At 37.3% G+C, this 27,916-nt stretch overlaps 1 protein-coding gene across 1 annotated transcript; it reads right to left on the bottom strand.

Moving 5' to 3' along the window:
- Positions 1 to 467: 467 nt before the first annotated feature.
- LOC143887497 (syntaxin-132-like) lies at positions 468 to 27,815 on the bottom strand. The gene is made up of 13 exons (XM_077391568.1): positions 27,554 to 27,815; positions 24,853 to 24,969; positions 24,654 to 24,710; positions 12,898 to 12,946; positions 4,722 to 4,810; positions 4,566 to 4,639; positions 3,884 to 3,926; positions 3,727 to 3,787; positions 3,443 to 3,468; positions 3,279 to 3,356; positions 2,597 to 2,677; positions 2,262 to 2,327; positions 468 to 840 (listed from the first exon to the last, which is right to left on the bottom strand). The coding sequence occupies exons 1-13, from the start codon at positions 27,569 to 27,571 to the stop codon at positions 670 to 672; spliced, it is 930 nt and encodes a 309-aa protein (XP_077247683.1). The 5' UTR covers positions 27,572 to 27,815; the 3' UTR covers positions 468 to 669.
- Between the last annotated feature and the right edge of the window lie 101 nt (positions 27,816 to 27,916).

A 27,916-nucleotide genomic window follows, 5' to 3' on the forward strand; every position in this document is an offset into this window, starting at 1 on the left:
CGCTTCTTTAACCAAGTACAGTGACATGTGATATAGTACAACTAAGGCAGACTGGCAGACCATATTTAGATAATGCCATTACTCACTTTGTTTTGCACCTTTTATGAGTGGATGTTTATACCGTCTTGAATATTGTAGTGTCATTATCAAAGTACGGTAGTGCAGATATCAGTCCCCCTAAAATAATCTCCCAACAAATCTTGTGACAATAGAATTTGGCTACTGATATTGGCACTACTCTTTTAGTAATTGCAGAAACTCAGCTCGTCTTTTCTTCCTTAATTGCTTTGAGTGCTTTGGGGGAACTTAATAACCTTTGACAGCTATTTAAATGATAGAAGACAAGATGAGTTAGTGCAATTATCAAAACATGGGAGAGTCAACATTAGTAGCCTAGAATATACACTAATACAATACCTAAGATGGAAGTTCAATTTTTGCACCCTTCAATTTTATTGAACAATATAAAGACAATTGCAAATTCATATTTCAAAATAAAAGATCTATTTTTCTCAGAATAAAGTACACAAAACATAGATCAGAAAAGAATATATAACAATAATGCAGGGGGAAAAACCACACTAAAAAGGGGAAAGAAGAAAAAAGAAAAAAAAATGAAAGATTTTAGTTGGGCTTTTGTTGATGTATATTACACAAACACTACCCAAATCACGCACCACTCTTACTCCAAGGCTTGATGACAACAACGACAATGATAACCACGATTATGAGAAGGAGTATAATAGCAAAGCACGTCCATTTCCGTTTGTTCCTCTGCAATTTCTTAGCCTTTTGGAGAGCAACCGTCCCAGATGAAACGTGATCCACCGCGCTCGAAACCTAAGTTAAAAGCATACTTAGCAAAACGTGATTCGGCACCACAAAAAGGATGGGGATGGGAAAAATTCAAGTTTAATACAATATTGGTTCAAAAAATGTGGTAAAAAATGAAAACACAAAAAAAATGCATTAAAAATTTTGTCATTTACAAAAATATAGTCGGTGTAAAGTTGGAAAGTTGGCCAAAAAATGTATTTAATACATCTTAAACGTGCTTAAAACATTTTCCACAGAAAACGGGGGTTTTTACTATAGAAGTTTTAAACAAAGTACTAACTCCATGCCAATAAAAAGAGATTTTTTTCAAAAAAAAAAACTCTCCTTCAACATAGTTTCGTTAACTACAGTTAAAAGATACTGTGTATATGTAATGTAACAACAACCTCCCGATACATTCTTATATGTTTCTATTTCTTATCATTTGTGAATCAATGAAATACAGAAAATAATAGAAGTTAGCTAAATTTGAAAAAGAAAAGAAAAAAATGGTATTTTAATGGACAATTAAGAAAAAGAAAAGAAAAATTCTAAGAGAAACTACCCATCAACAAGGATTAACACAATTGCTGAGGAGGGGGGGGGGGTGTTATAGGTGTTGAGGATATATGTTTGACAATGGGTAAGAATTTATTAATCACAAATGGGCAGTCAGAAATCCACCAAGGATCAGCTAGTTACAAATATCAGTGTAATTTTTGAAAGGGAAATGATATCAACACAGCCACGTTCTGTTATTTCCTCAGTTCTAGCTTGTCTTCTCTCTTTAAGTGGTTTGTGAGAGATTTTTGGAAACTGTAATAACCTTTTGACAGGTCTTTAAACTATAAATACTAAAAGACAACTTAGGTTAGTGCAAATATTAAAACATGGTTGTGCTGATAACATTTCCCTTTTTGAAAATATCACAATATTTTGAGTTCCTTTTTTTTTTTTTAATGAAGCGATAAAATCCCAATTTATCCTGAGATGGAAAATAGTCAAGATGTCTTCATATTTAATTTTTACCGCAAAAAGATTTGGGAAATATAAGGATAAATTTATGATATTGTTCGTTGTTCTAATTTTGTTCTTAAATTTTATAGTATTTTAAATAGTTTATTTTTCCAGTCTATTCTGAAAAATAATAAAAAATAAAATTATCCCAAGACACACCCTTCCCGAGAAACTCCCAAGCCAAACATTTATGAGTTATACTTATGACTATGATAAGTACCATAAATTATGACAACTCTCTGATCACATAATCGTAGTACCACGAATGCAGCATGCACATTCAGTCTTAAGTTCATCAATCCAAGTGACTCACGGGTAAGGGGGCTCCAGAGAAGGATGGAAATAGATGTTTTCTCCTTTCAAGTAATGATTTTTATTTTTATTTTGGCAATTTATGTGTTGAAAAAGAAAAAAAAATAGAGCAATACCTGGGATTCAATGTTATCCAGCATGTCGCCTTGCGCCTCAACCAACACTGCCATGTCTAGGAAAATCTACAATAATGGACACAGATGTAGTATTTAGAATCTGAAATAAACTTTTTGGATATGAGTCTAACCGAGTCTACGTTCAAAGTTCTTGATTAAAAAAAAAAAGATTTTCCCATATTTATATTTTTTGAATTGGTAATGGTAGATAGGAAAAAGGAATCAAGATGCCTCAGGTGTTTAGAAGACTCAGTCTTGATTGGATCAGACTGGGTTAGTGAAATTTCTAAGTATTCAATCTAGTTTTTAAACATTGATGCAAGGAATTAAAATACCTGCTGCAACTCGAGAAGTTTCTTCTCTATTTCTCTCACTGTATCATGGCGCTCCTGGATTTCTGCCACTGTGTCCATTATCTGCAATATAATCAGACATAATTTTTCTAATGTAAAATAATCTTCAAAGTTGAGCAGTGAAGTGGAAGCACGGGGAGCGAATGAAGAATCTAGTGGTATGAAATGATTAGGTAAACAACAAAAGAAAAGAACTAACACAAGTTAGAATGTAGACAATTTCTTGGGTAGCTTAGTTGTCTTCTACCAAACAACATTCATTTGGCTCTGACTACAGGACAGTAAGTACCCATCTAATTAAGCTAGAACCATTCTAAAACTCAAAAAGAGTAGGTTAGAAGCTCAGTTTAGTTAAGTCAATCAGAGCCCACGTCAAAATCCCCTACAACTCGGTTTTAACTTTGCTAAATTCTCAGTCCAGAACATTCAGTTGAGAACTCAACAAACTTAAAAGAGTACATGTAGATAAATTCCAGTTAAAAAAACTTAGGCTGAGTACTTTTCCAAAACTATCTAGCAAACTAGGAAATCGGCGTGAGTAACTAGCAGCTTAACAGAGATAATTCAACTCAATACCAGCTCGAGTTTTGAGATGAATCTTGCATTTTAAGAACGTTGCTAAAAATGAGAGAGAGAGAGAGAGGGGGGGGGGGTGTGGACAGACCTGGCCTCTGCCTTGTTCCTGGATTGCTTTCTGGAATATTTGCTCACCATTCCCAGTCTCTATCAAGCGGTCAATAGTCTGTACAGAATACCACAACGTAAGATGTGAAATATATAGATAAATATTAAGATTATTGGAAAGTTAATAGAAAGCAATTATCTCACCTCTTCATCAGCTCTGGTACCCGTCACTGCTCATCAAGAAATCAAGAGAACAAGTTGAAACCATCAGCGCTAAAATAAAGAATTGGGGGCAGTGATAAATCAACCCCCTAATATCTTAAATCTCACCCCTCCCTCCACCTCCCTTTATGGGGGTCGATTTACGATATATGGTGGTCGACTCCCTCCCTATATGGGGGTCGATTTATCACTGCCCGAATCAAATGCATCCATCATCACAAGTTACACAAATTGTGCTTGTTTTAAATAATCAGGGCTGTAAGGACCTGTGAAAACCCTTCTCTCAATAACATCCCGGTATTCTTCTTGGATAGCTTCCCTTAGAGTCTGCAGGACAAATTTAAGGATTATAAAAAAACAGGAAACTGTAACAAAGCAAGAAAAAAAAACCTCAGGAAAGGAAAAAACGGGTATATACGCTACCTGAAACTGCGAGATCTTCTCTTTCAACTTCTTTTTCAAGGCACTGCAATCCCAAAAAGGGTCAGTAAATGAGATTTTATGAAATCTATAAACAAAACAAAGGAACTACATTTCTTTTAGATAAATCACCATGCAGGACACACATGATGAAGCACATATTGGACAAACCTTACTCCATCTGTTTCCTTGATTTTGGTAATATTTACAGAAGAATTATCTAGTGCAGTGCGCCAAAAAAGAAAGTACAGCACACTATACAAAGAGGAACTGTCAAACTCCCCAGTTAGCGGTAATAGTCCCAGATATACCAATAAGGGCATTTTTCCCACTTACAAGAAAGCCGTTGATGAAAAGACGGTCATTTATTTTGCTGGAGACATGGCGCAATAGGGAGGACTGTTAGAACCTCCCTGACTCGGCTGTGTCCTTGCAGTGGCTCTATATATTATTTATGACGACAGGAACATTTTTCAACTACAAGAACTAACAGTTATATAGTAGCATATCGTCAAATATCATTGCCTAACTGGACAGATGTGTTAGTGAGTTGAATTTTCTGAGGTTGCCATGCCTGGCACCTCATTTCGTGCCTAGAAAATATGCATTTTCATGTCTAAGTTAAATATGTAGACAATCTTCTACTATGAAAATAGAAAATCAAAGAGTTCCACATATAACTTACACAGTCTGGGTCATTCTAGATCGGTCTATGCTTGTTCCCTTTCCACATCCGGGCCTCTGCCTATTAGCTAAATTCTGGATAGGAAAAAAAGTTTCAGCATAAGAGAGCTCTCACAGGCACAACAACTAGCTTGAGAAGAGGGACAAATGGCCTTACATCTCTGTCAAGTTCTTCAATTTTTGATTTTGCTAGACGTCCAATTTTCCCCACTTCATCTACGTCTTTCTCCATTCGCTGCTTGATTGCTGCAAGCAATGATACAATCAGTTACAGCTACTGAGTTGACAACTAAGAAATTGAGTGCGGACTGTTGATATAGAAAATTGGTTTCAATATCCAGACAAACAAGGTAAAAAGAACTTCCGCATGTGAAAAGCTTATAACACTAGAATTCAATTTAGTAGTCGTTTATTCTTTATTACGCACACGGATACTAGCTAAAGCCACGTGCATTGCACATTTGAAATGTTGTTTGGAATGGTTATGTAAATATAACAGCAAATCTCATGAACAAGGTAAAAATGTATTGTGGTAAAAGCATCTTTTAGAAAAATAAGCTCTTTTTTTAAATAGACAGTTACATTTTCCTCAAAGAAAGCAAAATGTAGCAGGAAAAGTTATACTTACAAAAACTAAATAAACTCTATCCCCAACTAGAGAAGCAACACATCACTAATGACTAAATAGCTACGATCTACTCCTAGCTTGGCTAAGGTGTCCGCTTCCAAGAAAGCATAATGTAGATGTACTTACAAAACCAAATATACTCTATCCCCAACTAGAGAAGCAAAACTATACAATAGGGAACACATCACTAATGACTAAATCACTATGATCTGTTGTAGTTGCGGTTTGATGATTTTGCACAAGTCTAAAATTTCCAATATGATGAATGCCAATTTCCACGGCCTCACCAATGACCTTTTAGCCCAAGAGATAACCACCTTATAATCTAAAAATGCGAAGTCCGATGAGTAGTGCTCTAGCTTCTGCCTCATTTGAATCCGAAGTTCCACATGGTCCTGAGAAAAATTAAGGGTCTGGCTGGCTCGAGGTTTCCTTTAGAGATCCCATCATTATTACACCACTTAGGGGTGGGTTACATCCAGGGACAGAGCTGCCAATTGGTTTCTTTTCCCATATAATAGTCTTCCAGTTTTTCATGCAAATACTAGTAGGAATCGTTGCTATTGCCATACTATCTTTCGCCTATGAAAATAGGTCATCTTTATATCTCTGTGGTGGCTCGAGGTTTCCTTTGGAGCTCCCATCATTATTACACAGCCTAGGGGTGGGCTGCAGCCAGGGACAGCGCTGCCAATTGGTTTCTTTGCTCATATAATAGTATTCCAATTTTTCATAGCAATACTAGTAGGAATCGTCCATATTTCCATATTATCTTTGGCCCGTGAAAATAGGTCATCTTTACATCTCAGTGATGATCTTTCCCATAGATTTTCTTTTCCCTTGCAAGATTCGATTATTCCGCCCTATCCAAATAATGCCAAAACCACCGCAAAAGGGATAAGGTGCCTCAAGATGTTTCCGTTGTTAGCAAAAGGCCCGTGCTCCCACCCAATGATAATGTCCACTATGGAGTTTTGAAATGACCAAATCATTTCAGAAAAAGAAAGGATTTCCCCTCACAGTTTAAATGCAAAGGGGTAATGGCTGAATAGATGCCCGCAAGTCTCTTCAGCCATGAAGCAAAGAGTGCATCTACTTGCTACGAGGAAGCACCTCTTAGCCCATCGCAAGTGTTGATTTTTTTCTTTACGGCCACGCAAATGAAGCCGCCACCATAGGTGGTGCCGGTGAAGGCCAAATTTTGTGTCACCTTAACTGTTTTGGACAGGGGACCAAAATGTAGGAGAGAGGGCACATTAGCGGAAAGAAGAAAAAAACCTTCAGGGTCGAGAGTCCTAATTCTACTGTCGATCTCTTGATGAGGTACTACACCTTTTCAAAGAGACCAAACAAGGCAGTTAGGTTATTAATTTCACAGTTTCTGGGGTCTCTCCAAAACCTAATATTCCAAACAATCCCCACCTGATGCAGGGTAATCTATACAGAAGAAATGGCAGCTAGGAATTCTTCAAAGCAGGTACGGAAACTCTCTCAAAAATCAGAATTCATGTGCTATTTGAGCCTAGATGTCTCTGCATATTTCAAATTGGAGGAGCTTGGAATTCCAAAGACACTAATGAAGGAACACTCTTCAGTCCAAGACCATGGTCAAATGTCAAAATCATAACACTCCCTGTTATTGTAAAAGGTCAATATCCAAGTTCTGGCCAAACTCTCAGGTCAAGGAAAATGTCTACAAATTCATGCTCAACATCGACATTCATCTACATATGGAATTCTTAACAGAAGACAGCTATTTGAGATGACGTACTGAAATGCTCCAGAGAATTCTTAACAGTTTATGGAGTGTCAGTTCTCTGCAGCGATTTAAGAATCGAAATGCTCCAAAGAAACAATTTCCAGCAAATAACTGTGATTATAGGAAGGACATTGTAGTTGGACAATTCAACACTCCGAAAATATGATCAGTCAACCAAGTGGAGAAGCTTATGGAAAGAAACAAACTCCAAAAGTGAACTAATAACTAATATTTGTAACAAGTTTCTGAAACAAACTACAAAAATCAAACTGAAAAGTTTTTGTCGTTGTAGAGCAGATTGGAGCTAGGCCTTTGAAAACCTTAGCAGAAAACATTCCGGTAGAAATATTCAAATGATACCTAAGGGAATTTAGGCAAAGGAGTAAGACGAAGGCAGTTTCCCAATCAATATGGCAGCAAGTTCAGCTGCAGTGAACTTGCTGTCATGTTTGATCATTCCCATGAATTAAATGCCCTTTTTGCTGATTCAAAGACCTCAGAACTGGGTCAGCGTTGCAAGACCTGTTAGATCTAGGGAAAATAAATTATCAGGTGATAATTCTGAGTTTATAAAACTGATTCATCCATGGATTTTTGTTTCCCTAACTTGCCATTTGGAGAATGTACAAACAACATGCCAGGTCACTGATGGCCTTTCCTTATGATCATTAGCTAATGTATTTGATTGGATTTTTCCTCAAATTTAGTTCAAATCACAGTCAACTTAGCTACAAGGGAGCAATGTTTGTATAATGGTTCAGATCTGGACGTTTCAGAAGTCAAATTCAAGATCTGAATCTAAGATTTCATCTTCCTTCAAGAATTCAACCGAGGTTAAGCACAACTAAATTCAATTAAACCCATTGATCGATTTAGGAGAAGAGAAACTCCAGCCAATAATTCCATTGATCTTCAGAGACAATCAGATATCAAATAGCAGATGAGATGATCACTTGAAGAACTGAATTGGAAGCAGAATTTGAACACAACAACTCACGACTCTCGAGGATTTCTAGCAGCTTGCATCAGAGGTTAATCGAAGAGAATTTTCGCCATGAAACTCCCACGAATAATCAGAATTCCAGCAGTTTCTGCACGAGGAAACTGCAGGCCAGAATTGAAATTTTCATGCTTCTTTGCTTGACACCTTGAGGGTGATTTGCTGAACTAGGCAAGGAGATGCCTAGCTGTTGCTTCAATTCCAAATTCCTTAATAAACAAGGATCAACTAGCTTGAATCAATGAGGAAAAAATTTGCAACTAAAGCTTGAATTTCTCCTTGCAATGGATGAAATTTTCACGAGGATTTCTCCAAAAGAACTTGCCTCCCAAATTCTCCAATTAGATCTAAAATTCCTTCAAATTCAAATTCAAACATGATAAAATAGTTACAAATGGTGGGAAATGGGCCTTATAAAGGCAGCCCAATTACAATCAATGAGCATTCTATCATTACTTAGCTAAAAGACCAAAAAGAAATGAAAGAACTCAATAATAGAAGGCAGATGAAATAGGGACATATAGCACACTAAAATTTTGAGGATTGTTTTTACAGGTTTAATTTTTCCTCTAAATCCTTCCTTCTTCATGAAATTTCTCTAAAGGATTCATTTAGCCGACCCCAACTAGTTTGGGACAAAGGCTTTGTTGAGTTGAGTTGAGTTGAGAATTCTTCCTCTAAATAATGAGTAGCTTTTTGTCCAAGAGGCAAGCATCTTCTCTCCATTTTTTTCAATTACACGATCCCATAAAAGTAGGGCTACAATACCGATGACCAGCAACAATCCAAGGTATTTAATTCGGAGATTTTCTTGTATGCCTCCTAATGAGGAAATACCCTCCCCGTCTACATTGTTTCACGCCACGAAACTTTTTTGGAAGTTGATTTTAGTCCAAATATTACTTCAAAACACCTAAATATCATTTTGATGATTCTCATGCCTCCTTTTCATCTAAGAATATAATAATGTCATGCGCAACTTAGACTTTCAAAAAAACATATGTCATACCAAATTATAGATATGGGATGGGTTGTGCGCTCCTCAAGACTTTAAATCATTCACCTTCCCCAACCCTTACCTCTCTTTATGAGCAGAGTAGTGACTTCGACCACAAGGATAAATAAGTAGGGCGACATTGGATCTCATTGTCGTAATCCTCAAGAACTGCCAAAATAACCAATCAGTGATAAATTTACAGTAATAGAAAATTGTGCAATAGCTAGACTTGCCTTAATCCAGTTGGGCCATCGTGCTCAAAAACCCATTCTCTCTTGGAAGTGGTCCACAAAGCCCTCCACAACATGATTGTATGCCTTTCCATATCTATTTGGCATATAATGTCATGCGGTTCTTCCCATTCTCTAGAATCCAACAATTCATCAGCGACCAGCACTCCATCAAGAATTTGCCTTTTTTAACAAATGCAACTTGGTGGGGAGATATTATGATTCCCATAACTTCCTTTACTCAATTGGGCATCATCTTTAAAATAGTTTTGCATAGACTAATTAAAGCTGATAAGTTGGTAATATTTTGCTTTCAATGCTCCTTTCTTTGGTATTAACATGATGAAGCTCTGAAGCTTTGTTAATCTATCTTTTTCATGGAATTCCTTGAATACAGCAAATAAATACTTTTTAATCTCTTCCCAAAAGTTTTCATAGAAGGCAACTGGGAAACCATCTATATCAGGCACTTTGTCTCTTCATTTCAAACACAGCATATCTAATTTCTTCTGCTCCAGACTCTTTCCAACCATAAAGCCTTACTTGATGATAGTGTCGCAAACGGTAAGGCCACCACTTTAGGTCACCAATGATGTTCATTTCATTACAATTTTTGAAAAATATGCCATTATGAGCTTTTCGATTTTCTATCAAATAGATTTGATACCATTGATTCTTCAAACGCTTATCATTCGATGAAAGTAAGCGGGATTTTATCGCCTTCTTCAAACGCTGGTAGCTTTTAGATGAACCAAGTGATGAAAGTGAAAACAAATCGAAGGGATAACCAAGGAATCCACCTTGTATTTCCTAAGAATCCACCTCGGTGAAGCACGCCAAGAATCCACTTGACTATTTGGGCAAGCTCTCAAAGTTCACGCTCATAAAAGATTTTTCTTCTTGTTTCATATGTGTACAAGCCCCCCCACCCCCACCCCCACCCCCTCTCTCATTCCCCTTTATAAAAGAAAAGCAGCTTTACTCCTAAAAGAACCCTCCTCATCCTATTGAGATTAAATAACTCTTTCACAGTTTCACCTTTAAACAAAACTGATCCTACTACATCCATTGCTACTAAAATAAAAGGTCAATCCTGGTGCAAACCCAAGGCTCTGTTTGGATGCCAATTGCAAGAAGACTTCAAGTAATCCTCAAGCAAAAAAATCACTTTTCTGGATACTTTATGGTGCTTGGTTGCCAATGTAGCATCAAAATCCCTAACAACTACCAGACAAGAAATGGCAATAATAATTGCTTGTCTGGTGACGTGGCATCACTAGGATTTCCATATGAAATAACTCAAAAAGAAGAAATCTATTGGGTAATCCGTCTCCCAGTTAACTTGCATCCAAACAGAGTAAAGCACATAGCTTTACATGGCTTTACCAGGGGCTTATTTGCATCCAAAATCCTGCCCCCTCCATGGACTTGCCCAATGAATGTTTAAGCATCCAACCAGAGCCGAGGGGTCATGGGTATTTCCGGAGAACTTTATGAGCTAAATGCATCAATCTTCAAGGTTAAAATAGCAAGACCAGTCCCAATTCCGGATTAGCATTCGGGAGTTAGTAAATTCATATTAGAAAGTTTGCTTTAGTTTAACCTTTGAGAAAATTCAACAATAAGTCTAAGAATTATTGTTCTCCGGAATTGCTTCGTACTAATAAACCACACCAAAAGATGACAATAAATATAAATATGGCAGCAAGGAGTAGGACTCTGAAAAGAGCTTGAAAATAAAGCAGACAATAGAACTAGGGCCCAAACTAACCACAAACATGGGATAAACAATCTCAAGAATCATGTAAAAGCAAGGGTATAGGGCTAAAAGGGTATTTGTAAATCAATAAGGGCTAATAGGGCAGGAAATAATAAATGATCAGATCTCACCGGGAAAGTCTGTGCATCCACCTCAAATCTCGCACGCCAGGGAGATGGAGAATCTCAAAAGCACGAACAATCCAAAGGAGCCGCAACCGCTACCACTTGTGCAGGCCAAAGAAGGCAAATATGATGGAGAGACACTCGTGCAAATCTCGGACAGCAATGTAAAGAGGGAAATCAAAAGACAATGAACGAGGGCTGAAAGGAGGGAGTATTATGTATTGAACAACCCCAAACTGCAGTCCAACAGTTCCCTAGGCTGCATGGACAGCAGGGGCCAAGACTTGAAGGGATAGGGAGTGTCAAAGGAGAACGAAAGGAATGAAGGGGGAGATTAGGCAGGAAGGCCTAAGGAGGGGGGGAAGGAGAGAAAAAGACAAGAACTAAAAGTGGAAGAAAATAGAAAGAAGATAAGGGAAGGGAAGGAGAAAGGAAGAGGGAAACAGAGAAGGGTAAAGGGGAAAAGAGGTAGAGACGCACACTGGACAATCGCGGACAGTTTTGACAGTCATGCGATTGCTTACTGGGAACCGAGAGGTGGAGGAGAGGGAAAATAGAGAAAAGAATGATAAAAATACGAAAAGGAGAAATAGGGAATGCAGAGGAAAGAAAAAGGGGAAGAGGAGGAGAGGAAGAAGAAATATGCGAAAGAGAAGAAGAGAGAGACATGGAATAGGAGGGAAGAAAAAAAGGAATGACACAAGTGGAAGAAAGGGGAAAGAAATAGAGAAAAAGGTCAAGGAGAAAACCCTAGGTTTTTCTCTACCTTGCATCAACACACCCAAACCCCCCTCCCCCTCCCCCCCCCGCGTGCTCTCCCTCCTCACCTCTTTTTATACATTCTTAAGTGAGTTAGAGGTGGGCCCCTTTCCTTGCCAATAGGATCTTTTCACTTAATTTAATAATGGCCCATGAAAGCACTTCACTCAAGTCATTACTTAATGACATAAATGCCCCATCTTGAAAAAGGGAAATACTAATCAGTCGAGGGCAATATGGTTAAATCATGGAAAGAAGCATGAAATGTGATGTGTAGTGGGCCCTAGATGATGTAGACAGCCCCCACATCTAGGCTCTAAAATGACAATATAATGAAAAATAAAGTCCAAGATAAATAGAAAAAACTAAATAAAAGAAAATTCTCTGAAAACGGAAGGAAGACTAGGCCGGATCACATCAAATCATAATAGAAAAGCAATTAAAGACATGGGCTATGACATGGATATCCTAATTAACTTAAATGACATGAATGGGACCACTTAGGGGCCTGTGGCTAAGTGGGTCAATGGGATTTATAACCCTAATGGGCGTGGCCCCTTTCCTTTAGACTTTCTCTTCGGTGGATGGGCCCATCAATGTCACATGCACAAACATGTGCAATATGTCTAGGAAAAAAAAAAGTTGGAGCTTGTAAGACCCATGACCATAGAATCTCAGAACATACTTAAGAATAAAATGAGCTTAAACAAATTTAAAATTGTTGGAGTCATACAGAATTTCACCAATATTTAGAAATATGATAAAAGATGCTATGGACAATAAAAACATTATTTCACATAGCATCTCAGCACATATATAAGAATAAGCAAGCTTAAACAAGTTTAAAATTGTTGGAGTTATGCAGAAAAGTATCTTACCAATATTTAGAAATATGATAAAAAAAAATGCTCTGTACAGAGAATAAAAAATGTTTTTTTTTAAATGGCAATAAAAAAATGCTTTATCACTATTTTATTTGACTATGGGCAAGATTAAGAAAAGGCAATGGAACAAACGCGCCAACAGGAAAAAAAATGCATGGACTAAATGTTGAATACGCAGTAGAAAGCAATTACCTTTTATTGCAGCGGCCTTTGTTACAGACTTCGACTCCTCATTTGCATCCTACAAATATCATAGCAAGTTAGTAAAGCATATATACCAATTTCCCAGGTTATTGAAGAAAATCATCACAACATAAGATTCATAAAATAGCAATAACAAAGCTTTTTTATGCTAAATAATGTGGCTAAGCAGTGTCCATTGGGTTTATTTGGTTGTGGATCCTATATCGCAACAACTTCATGTAAGAAGTATATTTCATGAATAATTGATTTTCCTTCCGTATATTAATCACAAGTATCACAGTGTTAAGTCGTGGCTTTATGTATCTTAAAAAAGGACAAAGACCAGTATCATACACAAGGATGGTCATCTGACAGTGTTATCTAGCATGAAGATATTCATCGCATCCTTCAATTCAGAAAATTATGAGGGTGGAAGACTAAGTTCATTGCATCTTTCAATTCATAAAATTCAGAATAACCTAGTGTGTGGAAGACTAAATGTTCATTACGTCCTTCGATTCAGAATAAATCAGTGGGTGGAAGACTAGAATCCATCAAAACTGTTTTAAGCAGTTACCAGATGCTTTGTTTTACCGCTTTTTTAATTCGAGGAGGATTGAGCAGAAGCTAGAGAATATATCATGGTTTTTGGGCAGGCCTCATCCGAATAAACATGGTCATGCAACAAAAATAGTTGGATGTACGGCAAGTGGTTGGGAAACAGGTCTCTGTTAAGATAACTTTAAAAAAAAAGGGTCACTGTTAAGATGAATGAGCCACTCCAATAGGAAAATTCTGGAACATGCACCTAATCAGAACTCTCTCTGGGCAAATAGGGAGAAGGGTAAGCACTTGAGAAGAACCAATATTTATGTGGCCCAATCTAAAACTCATGAGCAAGATGAGTCATCCTCCAGGCAGAAGACAAAGCACAACCCAAGTTAAAACCAAGTTAATAACTCACAGGCATGGCAAGGTGGCCTCCAACAAAGAGACAAAGCAAATCCCTACATTGTCCATGTCATAAGTGATGAAAATAATACTAAATTTCAGCTAAAATGCTTAAAACTTAGATCCATGGCTCACAGAAGGCCAACTAACAAATCTTTCAAAAAAAAAAAAAAACAACTAACAAAGTTTATAATGGTCGAGATTTTTTCTACCTAGGATGGGCAACAAAGTTGTGCCAAAAATATTATACATAACAATCATTCACATCTTCCAACAGCAATATCTCCTCAACATTCCTTCTTGTGGGATTGCATCAAATCTCCAGCTATCTTACACAGGTAATCCAAGTAGTCTCTTAGACACTTGAACCAAATGGATAATATTATTTCAAAGCATAATAGAATCCAGTAAGGATAAGAGTGGACCATAACAATTTGCTTTGCCCTCCATATGCCAGGGCATAGCTACAGCTTTTGGCAACGTGTTTCATGGCAGAATGCAGGCTGGTGATACCCGGATTAAATGAGAAAGAAAAATTTTCCAGAAACGACCGAAATATTTTCATTTCTATCCCCACCGAAACGAAACCTAGATGAATTCTGTCCACGTCTCATTATTTCTCCAAAATTCCCGAAATTTGACCACGACAAAACAATGGAAAAATGTTATGATTTGCATTTCACTTTCATTTCATTTCATTAATGTAGAGAATGATATTTGGTAGGAAACATCATTGAAACGTATAGCAAAGTAACTTTATCTTATGCATGGGATGTCAAATCGGCACGTGACCAATAATACCTCGTAACTTTATATGGTATTGACATAGAGTTGGCGTATTCACAAGGGAGACTGGTCATTGTACTTTTTATACTTCATTACATCGGACTTGTTTGGACATATCTGTTAACTTCCCAACTTCTCCAAAAAGCTTAAGCTGTTGGAGAAAGGCGTTATTTATCTTTTATACTATAACACTATCCAACGTAGGCCTTTGGATGCTTCGGGGAGAAGAGGCGACTCGTGCCAAATTGATGGAGTAAAAAGAGGTAGGGGTAGACTGAAAACAACTTGGGTAGAAACAGTGAGGAAAGACTTGATAGCTAGGAACATAACAGAGAACATGACCTTGGATAGGATAGAATTGAAGAAAATGATCCATGTAGAAGAACCCAACTAGAGCCAAGATTAGAGCCGAATAGATTCCTTTCACATTCTTCATGAAATTTTTCTAAAGGATTCATTTAGCCGACCCCAACTAGTTTGGGACAAAGGCTTTGTTGAGTTGAGTTGAGTTGAGAATTACATCGGACTTGTTTATTGACTTTATTGTTCCATATATGTGAGACAGTGCATGTCACGAGGTGATCGATGTGATTAAGCCATTATAGATAGCTTTCTTGGTTGTATGATGGTTTCTAACAGTGTTTAAAAACTCCTTGACTCGACAAGGAACTCCCCCGAGTCGACTCCTTTTTGCCTTGGCCGCGTTCCGCATTGCACCACATCCGCATTCCGTGTTTTGCCCTACATAGTCATTAAACTCCTTCGACTCTCCCAAGTTATGACCGCATCAACCGCGTTGTTGGCCGCGTCCGCGCCGAGTCGACAAGGATTTTTCCTGGCCGCGTTCCGCGTCAAATCCGCATTTTTAAACACTGTTTCTAAGTATGTACTTGTGCTTTTTCTAGCATTTTCCAAAGTTTCTTCTTAAAAATTTTATCATTTGCATATGTTTCCATACGTTTCCGTGATTTTACAAGATGTCCACTGAAATTTCCACCAAAACCAAAATGTTTCTGGTTTCGTGTCGACCAAAACCGAAATTTTAAACCTTGGTTACGGAGATGAAATTTAGCAAGAACTGTTATAAAAAGATAGCCTAAAAAGTACTAGACCAGGACGAGTGAGTGAGAAAAAAATTCAGCTAAAAGAGACAGATTGAGACGGCAGGTCAGATTGCCTCTCCTAGATATCAAGCACATAATGAAAGACAATTCCACATTTTCCAGCAGGATTAGATTCACAAGCATAGAAGGATAACCCTCATGAAATTTATCCAACATAATAGCATCAAGCTCTTCTACATCAAAGCTATAGAAGATGAGAGCATTCAAAGTCAATGGGGTTTTTTACAACATCTATTGCTTGCTTAATCCAAATTCAGAAAGTCAAATTTTGCACAAGGGAAATAAATCCTAATGGACCTCTCACCAGTGGTATTGCATGCTACAGTGGAACACTCAAAAACTTCACAGGGAATGTGTTTTGCTCTCAAATCCAAACTTTCTAATGATCCAATGTTTGTGATAGAATTCCACGCATCAGGAAAGTGAGTGAAATGGCAGGACATGAAGGCACCAAAAAGATTTGATGAAAACTGATTCTCAACTAGTGATGCGAATCATCAAAAACGAAACAAATTGCCATGGAAGGTGTAATCATTCTGAATCAGATTGGAAATAATAGTCACCAAATTCGAAATATAAAAATAATTGTGTTTTAATAAGTTCTCTTCATGACAAATTCACAATCAATTCAGTTATTTGAATTTTTCAAAAAAAAACACAAAAAAATTGAAATTAAATACAAATTTTACAAATAATCCACATTTAATTTGGATAATTTCTCTCAATAATTTGAAAAAAAAATCTTCAAAGCTGGTGAACAAAACACGTCGCAGATTCCAATACTTCAGGATTCACAAGGACACTTTTTTTGTTCAGTGGTATTCACGAGGACACTTCTAGGTCTCTTTTATTTGTTTTTTTCTGAATACTACTACAACTATACAATTACCGCATGTTCTGAGTTTTATACATCCTAATAGTAAGTTTTTATATGAAAATAAAATATTATAATTACCTATTTTATAGGTAAGCTGCGATATGAACCTCCAACTCCAACCTTAAGGTCAAAATTATTATATTTATTTAACCAATTAAAGTTTGCAATATATTCCTTACTATAATTAAAATTTTAGAATTGATTAAAATATTTTAGTGAATCCATGAGTCTTTCTATTTGAAGTTTGCCGAATCCAATACTCGATACCCTCAGCCTCCAAACAAAAACCCATTAAAATTAAATAGTTGGGATCAATCTTATGAAATTCAAAAGTGAAGAGACCAACATCTTTAAGATCTTCCATAAGATGGTCAATAACCAAATTGGGTCAAATATCAGAGCTCTTCTTTCTAAAAATGAGAGACTACATTGTCATGATAACCAAAATTATTTGCAAGAGCATCATTACAAGTCTCAAACAACTTGTACGAAGATTATTTCCTGTTTTCAAGCCTTGCATCACAAGGAAGATGGTGCTAAAAAGCAACATAATGCCAAGCTAGTAGCGAAGAGATTTATGCAGACTTATGTAATGGGCTATTTAAGAGATTTGCTCTAGTAGCCAAGTTGATCTCAGTTAGATTAAATCTATTCAAGCTATCAACCTCTATTGGCAACTTCATCGACTATACATGGAGAATGCATTTCTTCAAAAGAACTTCTAAGAGGAGGTTTACATAACTCCTTTGGGGTTTCAACCCCAAGGGGAAGCAAGAGGAATTGCGTAGGCAAAACAAGGCTGACCTAAAACAGTCATCCTTATCCTGAGCTTGGTTTGATAGGTTTAGGTGTTTATCAACACACAATTGAAGATTGGTTTTCAAATGAGCAATGCAAATCACACAATATTTGTGAAAAGAGGAGATGACACAACAATATCATTATCTATGATAACTAGATATTGAAAGAGGATATGCGCAAGGAGACAAAGCTCCTCATTTTCAGAAATCCGGAACAGTGATTACAGATGCAGGTATCTCATATACTAAGGTAAGACAGAAGTCCTGTATGAGTAAAAATTTAGAAACTTTAACTAGATTTAACTTCAATGGAAGAATTTTACCACTATATTAATGATAGCATCTACATGATCACGTACTCAAATTTTAAGTTGCAAATATTCAACACCAACAAACAAAAAGCATGATAGTCAATTCACCGAAAATTCCATATATTTGAAGCATGATATTTAATACGGCCAATGACTTGTCCCCACACTATTCGACCAAAATACATCAGAATTCTAAGACACCTTAAGTCTTTTCCTTAAAATATTAACTTTTTGTTAACAAGCAAAGTCGTTAAAAATTTTGTAAGAGTGCAATCACTCCTCTCACATCACAACATTTTATAAATAATGGCTAGTTGGCAAGAATGGGAAATGTTCAATTTTAACATAAAGGGAACAAAGAGAAGAAGAAAAAAAGAAACTATCAAATTGATTGTCCAGTGGCTCAACAAAACCCTAAAGCTAGAGCATGGATGTCAATCATTCCCACCTAGCCAACAAGAGCACATAACTTCTTCCAACCGACAACCTTGGTAATAATGTCTGTACCAGGAAGTATGACTTGGGATTTCCTTATTTATTTGTAACCTTCTCGAGGCAAAACATCCATCCACTTATGCATGCTTCATTCTTTCATGTAGAATTGGAGGCTATGCATACAGAAGCTTGATTATGACAAAAATTCCACATGGGCATGTGCATAGTAAGTAGTAACACCAATCTTAGACAATGAATTCTTTAACCCAATCATTTTCCCTGGAGTGCCTCCACACTTGATCTTGCTGACTACATTTTGCTTTCTTACTTCTCCGAGTTACAAGATTACCTTGAACAAGTCATAGTAACTTACCCTAGAATGCCAACCGTATGGAGACCCGGCCCAATCCACATTAGAGGAAGCTGAAACTGCACATGGCCATGGAGCATATAAATGCCAAGACCAGGAGATGCCTTGAAATATCTTAAAATACTAAAACCAGCCTCTAAATGAGAAAGTCCAAGGAGAATGCATGACTTACTGCACTCACTGAGAAATCAAATTAATTTGCCAACTAACTTATGATGTCTCCTTTGGTCCTTAGGAGTTCTCCATTTTTTGAATTAAGATGACAATTCAATACCGTATTAGTAGGTTTCTACCGAATATAAATGTCTCCAGTTGGGCACAGAAGCAGGGTTGCGAAATGAATATTCCTTTATGGAATCTAACAACTTCTATTCCAAATTGTAGCAAAGGGAACAAAGATCCCTTATCTCAAAGACATTACTCAGATATTGCTTCACCTTTTGAATGGAAATATGATCATCTTTCGTTAAAATGTTGTCATCAACATATACTAACAGATAACAGTAGAGTCATATAAACAAGTAGTCAATGTTACTCCTAAATGCCAACTATGCACTTTCTAGTTTCCTGCTCACAACTCCCAAGATGAGTGTCTGGTGTTTCAAGTTTCAACCAGGCTAGCATCTTCTCTGTTAAATCCTATTACTCGCTTGTTCACCCACCCCCTACCCCTTGCGCTCTCCTAACATTTGGAACTCTACAATTCTTCCCAGGGCTACCACATTCTTATGGTGAACTATGAATAGGAAGATCTTCTTGGGGGGCCATGGGCCACCAGCTTAAGAGTCATATAAGCCCAAACAAGGAATGTCCTCCAATGTTTTGAAAATCGGAATCGAATCGTAAATCGTAATTGGGAACAAATCGTATCGGATTGTAAATCGTATCGTAAATCGTAAGATTCATTCAAAAATATAAAAAAATATGTATAATAAAAAATTATAAATAAATTAAAGAATAAAAATAGCCAATTATTCATTTTTCATCCAAATTCATTAATTCAAACAGAAGCTACCATGATAAGCATTCAATATCGTAATACAAATTGTTTGCTGACAAACTTGACACATACTAATCATCTAATTCTCATCCAAAACCATGAATCTTGGTTAATAATCTTTAAAAAAAGGCACATGATCATATCAATTCTCAAAGTCTCAAACATCAAATGAGAAATATCAATCATAAAAGACGGGAATCGATGTTGTCCTTATTATGGTAGTCTCCCACGTCGACTCCCACCTCGATGTGAGTAATGCCCTCAACAAATGCTTTGTGCTCGATTGGTTCGATGTCCTAATCCTCCTCTGTCTTCTTCCTTCTAATGAGAGGGATTTAAAAGGCTTCTTGTAATGTAGAAAGGAAATGAGGTCTTTTGAAAGAAAGACATATTTTCTTTTATACAAAACTTAATTTGGATAAATCGCATAAATCGTATGAATCGTACGATTTATGATCGAATCGTAAGATTCAATAAAAAATCGTAAGATTCATACAAATTAAGATTCATCATGGGATTCAAATCGTTTTGCCTAAGAATCGTAAATCGAATCGTAAATTGAACCGTAAATCGTAAGATTTTCAAAACAATGATGTCCTCTATGAAGCTTTAATTCGCATCTTCACTCGTTACTCCTGGTCTCTGCATATCTAGATCTTCTTTCGTCTGTTTCAAATCAACCTTGTGAGTTGTGACTAGTCTGTTTGAGTCTCTCAAGGAGTTTGGCCACTGGTGGCCGTAACAAGGGTCTCCAATACCTTCGGAATATCCTTTTTCTTTCGTGCATATGATTGCACTTTTAATAGTAAAGTTAAAAAACCATTTTTTAATGGTAAAAGTTAAGACCTTTTTTATAGGTAAGTTGGGATTGAACCTCTAACCTCTGTTGAAGAACAGAGACTCAACCATCATCCTAGGGGCTTAATCCCAAAAGTTAAAAAACCTTAGGCAGATAATTAATACTATTATTGTTGATGTCTCAAAATGCACATCAAAAACTAATATTTTTGGTACTCACCTTCAAGATATAATTTTTTAATGGATTGAGATTTGTACTAGGTTATCTCCCTATGCATTCTTGGATCCCCCCTCATTGGGTCGGTTCAAGCTTAACTTTGATGGAGGTTGTAAAGTGAATTTATGTCGAAGTTAGGAGGACTGGGTTTGGGAGTACCCTCTCGGACCCTAATGGTAATATCATCCTGGCTTTTGCAGGTCCCTGCCATGAGGCTCAAGCTATTGAGGCAGAGGTATGACAGCCTGGTCTTGCCTGAAGTTGTTGAAGCAAACCAGCATCCAAAAGCCTTGGATCGAATGTGATGCTCTTAACATTATTGAATGGCTCAAAAAGAGGAACCCTCCACCATGGAAGTTTAGGGGACTCTTTATAAAGATGCATGATTTCATTTCTAGTTTGATTGAGTGTCCATGCTCTCACATACATCGAGAAGGGAATGGGTTAGCTTATAAGTTAGTAAAGATTTAAGAGTTGGGTATGAAATGCATTCTTTGTAGCCAATTTTGTTTTTTGTGGGGTTGTATGACGTGTGTCACGTCTCCCCTTTTCTGTTTTCTTGGAGTTAGTATTTTCCTTTGTAAATCATATTTACATGTTCGGAAAAATCTAAATTTCTGGTTGCAAGGTCCAAGGAAAAATCTAAATACATGGCTATGGCCCATGAAACATGCTACAAACGAAATGATTTGGCTGAGAATTCTCTTGTCTGAGATGGATTTCGTGGTTAAGACCTCCGTTATGCGATGGTATAAAAATCAGGGATTCCTAAAATCTTGTCTTTCATCTCAATAGGTTGATGGTAAAAGGAAGTAGTAGGGGTCTGCTGGAGGGCTTCATCATTGGTCGTGACAGAGTTGAAGTGTCGCTCCTGCAATTCGCTGATGATACCTTATTGTTTTGTGCTCCTGTCAAAGAGAAGATTTTAAATTTGAAGGCTTTGCTAAGATGCTATGAGATGATTACTGGGCAAAGATCAAATTTCCAGAAATCCAGCTTGTTTGCTATAAATATCCCTTCATCAGTAGCTATTGATTTTGCAGCTGTGATGGGATGCAGGTTGGAGACTTTTCCTTCATCATATCTTGGTCTCCCTTTGGGGGTGGGAAGGCCGGGAAAAGAGATATGGAATCCTATTGTAGAGAGAATTGAAAGAAGGTTGGAAACCTGGAAAAGAAACCTTATGTCGAAAGGTGGCAGATTAGTTTTAGTCAAAGCAATTTTGGCTAACATTCCTATATACTATCTGTCACTATTCAGCTGCCCGGTGAGTGTTATCTTGAAAATTGAAATGCTTCAAATAAGATTTTTGTGGGGTGGGTCTTCCTCGAAAGGAGGAATCCTGTTAGTAAAATGGGAAAAGGTTTGTATTCCTATAAAGAATGGAGCGTTGGGAATCCGGCGTTTACAAGAATTCAATCGTGCCCTTTTGGGCAAATGGCTCTGGCAATTTGGTTTGGAATAATCGTCGCTATGGGTGAAACTTGTCGGGAGCAAGTATGGCTTGTTACAAGGCAGCTGGTGTTCGGATGATAAGTATGGTAAGAAAGGAAGGACCATTTGGCGTAATATTCTGAGGCTCAAGCAAAATTTTGAGGCCGGAATCAGGTTTAAAGTATACTCGGGTGATCGAATTAGATTTTGGTCGGACCCTTGGTGTTCATCCGATCCTTTGGCAGTCTTGTTCCCTGGCTTGTTCTCAGTGGCCTCGATCAAAGACGTGACGGTTGCTGCTTGCTTTGAAAGAATTCACAATCGGGTAATTTGGTTCCCTTGTTTCAGAAGGAATTTTTTTGAGCGAGAATTGGCGGATATCTCTCAGTTGCTCCATCTCATTGAGGGGTGCTATATTAAAAAAAGTGGGGTGGATAAACGGGTCTGGATTTGGAATCCTTCTGGAGCTTTTTCCGTGAAATCCTTTTACTATCGGTTATTACATGTTCCTAAATCCCCTAGTTTTGCTACGGTCTGGAAGTTTCTGAGCCCTCCTTCGGTATCTTTCTTTAGTTGGGCGGTGTGTAATGGGAGGATTCAGACCATCGATTTTTTACGAAAGCGAGGTATGTGTTTGGTAGATCATTGCCCGCTTTGTCTGGAGGATGGGGAATCGATTGACCATCTGTTTATCCATTGTAAGATATCAAGGGTGATCTGGGCTTTAATTCTGGGCAGGTTTGGGATCTGTTGGGTCTTCCCCAAGTCCTTAGCAGATCTCTTCTCGAGCTGGAATTATGTCCCTTGGAAGAAAAAAGGTAAGATGCTTTGGAGGTTATGCTTGGTTGCATTATGGTGGGTCATTTGGAAGGAACGAAACTCGAGAGTTTTCGAAGGATCCGCAAAGTCCGCATATTGGTTATATAATAAAATCATAGCGCTGGTCATTTTTTGGGTAAAAAGCATTCCTTTGTTTAAGTTCGTATCAGCTTTCAATCTTTGGGAGGGATGGCGCTCGGTGTGCTCTGAAGGTATGAGTCGTCCAAAGAGAAGTCTGAAATGGGAAGCTCCCCCTGAAGGTTTTACTAAATTAAATTTTGATGGGTCATGTTTTGGAAATCCGGGTCCAGCTGGGATTGGAGGCCTTCTTAGGGACTCCCGAGGGGGAGTTGTGTGGGCTTTCGCAGGTCCCATTGGAATAACTGATTCGTCTGAAGCGGAAGTAAGGGCGGCATATCAGGGGATTAAGCGTCTAAGTGTTGATTCCTATGATAGGACAATTGTGGAAGGAGACTCTTCTAATGTTATCGGTTGGTTATCAGGCCGAGTGGTTCCTCCGTGGCACTTTTTAAGCTATTTTGAAGAAATTCATGATCTTATTTCAGAATCCGATCTGGTTTGTGAGCATGTTAGGCGTGAAGCAAATGGAGAGGCGGATTCCCTCGCCAAATCTGGAGTTGCAAGAGAAGGGCTGGAGTGGTTCGACTTCCTTCCTCCGTGAGAAGAGGGGGCTGTTACTTTGTTATTTCTTTTCCTTTTTTTCTTGTATTATTATGCTAGTGTTATCTTTGTACCTCTGGTGGTCCATCTCGGATCCCTTTTTCTATATATTATCATTTCAAAAAAAAAAAAAACAATTATGACAAACATATATAGAAAGAAAGGAAGTTGTACAAGGCAGAGTGAGTTGGTCAATGAAAGAAAAAAGAACAAACTCAAAAGTAAAAAGAAAAAGAAAAATTAAACATCAATGAGAAAGTGCATGTTCACACTAACTCAACCTTCCCAACCCCTTTTGCCAAAGAGGAATGTCACTTTTAAAGGAAGGTGACAGCCAATGAAAATAGTAATCCTCCATAGTAGAATATGAAGATTAATATGCTAACATCCTCGGCAAGGTACAATACTTCATGAGAATTTCTCCAACTTGAACAAGTTGGACATCTATGCTCCAACTTGGAGGGGGAGGTTTAGAGAGTTTATTAGTCTATATGTATTAAATTGTAGAGAGTTTATTAGTCTATAAGAGTGTATATGTAATAAAGGTTTAGAGAGTTTATTAGTTTGATTAAACTGTATGTTATAGGAAAACATGAATGAAGCTTTAAGTGACTTCTCCCCTATTCACAGTTTCCCTCACTAGAATTCCTCTTTCCCTATCATTCTCAACTTAAATCATCATATAAATCACAAGATAAAATATAAGTAGTGTCCGAAATATGATTCCAAAGCATATATATTTCAACTGTTGTGGCCTAGGAGTTCCATTTGAGCTTGGCAATTGGAAAACAGAAGAAACTGATCTTGAGGCAAGCCTACGGGCTGAACATAAGTGAAGCAGTTAGTTTCATACCTAAAAGCATGACAACAGTGGCTCACTCTACCCTCAAGGGTGAAAAAATAGGTGATCTGATGAAATAAAATAACATCTCACCATTCACATTAACATTCCCAGCAAATAATTAAAGAAAGGTTCAGCAGTTAGTTTCATACCCAAAAGAATGGCAACAGTGGCTCAAGCTACTCTAAAGAGTGAAAAAATAGGTGATCTGATGAAATAACATCTCACTATTCACATTAACATTCCCACCCTTCCCCCCAACCCACAGACATACACACCCAGGGCAAAAAAAAAAGAATGGAAGAAAGTAAAAGATCATACCTGGAGCTTTATCAGTAGTTTAGAAAGCTTTTCAATTTGTTTATCAATCTCACGAGCCTAATGCAGACAAGGACCACAGCAATCACATTTCAATATGAGGTAAGTATGAAACTTTGCAAAAAGTATGCATTCACAAAAAAATACAAAAGAAAAAGAACTCGGAAAGATGGAATTGATAATTTATATTAGTCATGGTTACCTGTTTCTGGAAACTTTCCAACCCCTGTTCTGCCGCGAGAATTGCAGCTTGCCTATCTGATCCCATTTCAATATCCCCATCCCTTGAAGCTTGACCTCGTGGGATCTCAAAGGAATCCTGTAAAACACCACAAAGACATATAAAAGAATTCCCTACATAATTGTAAAATCGAAAGGAAAGCAGCCATTATTTCCCATCAGAACAAACTAACAGGGGAACAGCATTTGTTTGGGTCTTCAATACACATTATGAAAGCCCCAACTGCAGATATTACCATAAAAATGTGGAAATCAGCTTTATGCATCAGTTATATACACCAATGTGCGGTGTGTATAAGCTATCGGTATGAGCAGCATCACCTTCTCTCCTCCGCAGGCGTCCATTCCACGTTCAAATCAAAAAGAATCTTCTATTCTCGAAGACTTTTTTTCCCACTCATCAATCGAATCCGCTAAGGCGGTTCCCGCTTCAATTGTGGATTTGGGTCTATGGGGAGCCGCCTCAGCAGCGATATTGTCTAATGCATCGTACATGACTTACATCACATGTGTATGAGTGTAAGTAGTTTACATTATGCCCTTAAGTTTTGAGTACAATGCATGGTCACTTCGTGTGGATTATGTTACTCATATAAAGAAAAGGAGACAACCAGTGGGCTCTGACTTGAACTTCTCCTCTTTCAACCAATTCGCAGGATTCTTGAGGCTTCTTCATCTTTTTCTCTCATTTTCTTCTTTCCTTTCTCAAATCAAGAGTCATTTGACCAAAAAAAAGTATCCAGAGCATCAACTAAGAACTTGGAAATGCTTAGGCACTTGAAATGTACAATCTCGCTCAATTTTCAAGAACAAGAATTTCCACAAAAATACAAATTTGATAGCATTCAACCCTAGCTTCACCAGACACAACTAACAAATAAGACAAAAGAAACAAACTGAAAATTGATTGGGCCAAGTAAAAATAGCCTCCTACAGGAAGAATCATGTATCTATGGATTATAAGTGAAAATTAATAGTCATCGCTTTTTTATTTTTTTTAAAGTATTACTAGTCAACATTTGACCATGTACCCATCCAAAATTCTTGAAGACTATAAAAACTGCTAGGGCATGGCTCTGAAAATTCACGAAGGAAGAAGCAGCAGCACTTCCAGGCTTCCATCTTCCTATCTTAAGAAGCAGATTCCTTCTAACAGCTAGGCATGGCTCTGAAAATTCACAAAGGAAGAAGCAGCACTTCCAGGCTTCCATCTTCCTATCTTAGGAAGCAGATTCCTTCTAACAGCTAGGCATGGAAATGGGAGCGAATGAACATGTAGCTAGAGCTGGTTCTGGAGATCTGAGAGGGAACAAGGCATTGCCGTTTCCTACCTCTAATCACATTCTTTAGATTCATGAGGACACTTCATTGTACGATCATCGGATGAATATCTGGTGGGTTTGTATTCCTGTTATCAGCGTGTTCCAGATCTCTGAGAGAAAACAAGGCATTGTCGTTTCCTCCCTTTAATCACATTCTTTAATGGATTCATGTGGACACCAGATAGTATGATCATCAGATGAGCATATAGTGGGGGTTTATGCCTGCTATCAGCCAAAACAGCATTCATCTTCTTAGCACTCTTCTTTTCTTATGTATCTTCTCACCATCTAATTAAGCTCCATGAGAAACATATATTCCTACCAGAAGTTTGACCAAGGACCATTCGCACAAGCGAACACATGAATCCATCAAACAATACAGCGAAAATGGAGAAAAAATAGAAAACCACACCTTACTTGCTCCCAGAACTCCAAACTAGATACTGCAAAAGCAACTTGTCATGGGACCAACATAAATGCAAATACCTTTTAAGGGGAAAAAAAAGGTATTCCCTACGGGCCTGTTTGGATTGCAAGAAAAACATTTCTGATGAAAAAAAAAATTTCCCAAAATTTTCTATTTCAATGATTTAGAGGATAATGATGTGACTACAATTAATTTAGAGGGAAATTATCATAAATTGAAGGTGCCTCTAAAGAAAAATTGAACAGCCCGCAATCTAAACAGGGCCTATATAAAGGAATTAGAAAAAATTTCTACTGCCAGGACATTGATTAGCCATCCCACATTATTGCCTAACCATTCCTACTCTTCCTGAAATACTTCAATTCACCTTTCTTCAGCTCATAATTTTCTAAATTACATCAAAGAGTTGTCCCTATTTTCTCACAACATTCGATTTCTACAGAATCAGCTTATGGCTGTTCTCCAATTTTTCACATCCCTGATAAATGATTCCCACAGTTATAGAATTTCATTTAAACATCCAAATATCAAATCTGGAAACATCAACTGCTTTCGAAAGCCCTAAATCCAAATTCAGTACAAAAACATACGAAAAATATCAACAACACTTCTAAGCTGAAACATCGAAATTCAGTAAAAAAAATAAAACCTACAAAACAATGAAAGATAGACTACTGATTCATTTATTCACGATCTATCTAGTATTCTACTACATCAAACAAAAATATCAAATTAAGAACATCATATTATAATCCAAAAGAAAAAAAAAAGATCTAGCTCGATTTTTTCAGCGAAATTGAACGAGATCTGCACGGATCTATTCTAATTCTAACAAAATACGATCGAGATGAAATTCAAACAGACATATTAATCAAGTTAAAAGAAATTAGAAAAATTCTATGGTGAAAAATTACCGTTAAAAGGTCGTTCATTTTTCACCGATCGATCTAACACCAGGAAGAGATTGAGATTAAAGATCTTCGAACGAAAATCAAGCCAAGAGAGCTTAAGAACGGATGAAAATTCAGCAAACTAAAAAAAAAAAAAAAAGATCTTAGTAGTTTTGGACCTGGTTTTGAAGGAAGAAAACAAAGGTCTAGGGTTTGGAAGGAAAATGAAAAAAGAGGGTTTTGAAAAGTGAAAGAGAAAGGAGAGCAAATGAATCCCTGTGAGGATTTTATTTTATTTTTTTATAGAGGAATTCATGTTAAGATTTTTGTTTTATAAATTTAATGACAAAAATAGGTCTACTTATTCTATTATTGACCAATCTGTCC

Source organism: Tasmannia lanceolata, unplaced genomic scaffold (genome assembly GCF_043159265.1).
Source record: "Tasmannia lanceolata isolate RefF3 unplaced genomic scaffold, GAP_Taslan_0.1 ptg000012l, whole genome shotgun sequence".
Lineage (NCBI taxonomy): Eukaryota > Viridiplantae > Streptophyta > Magnoliopsida > Canellales > Winteraceae > Tasmannia > Tasmannia lanceolata.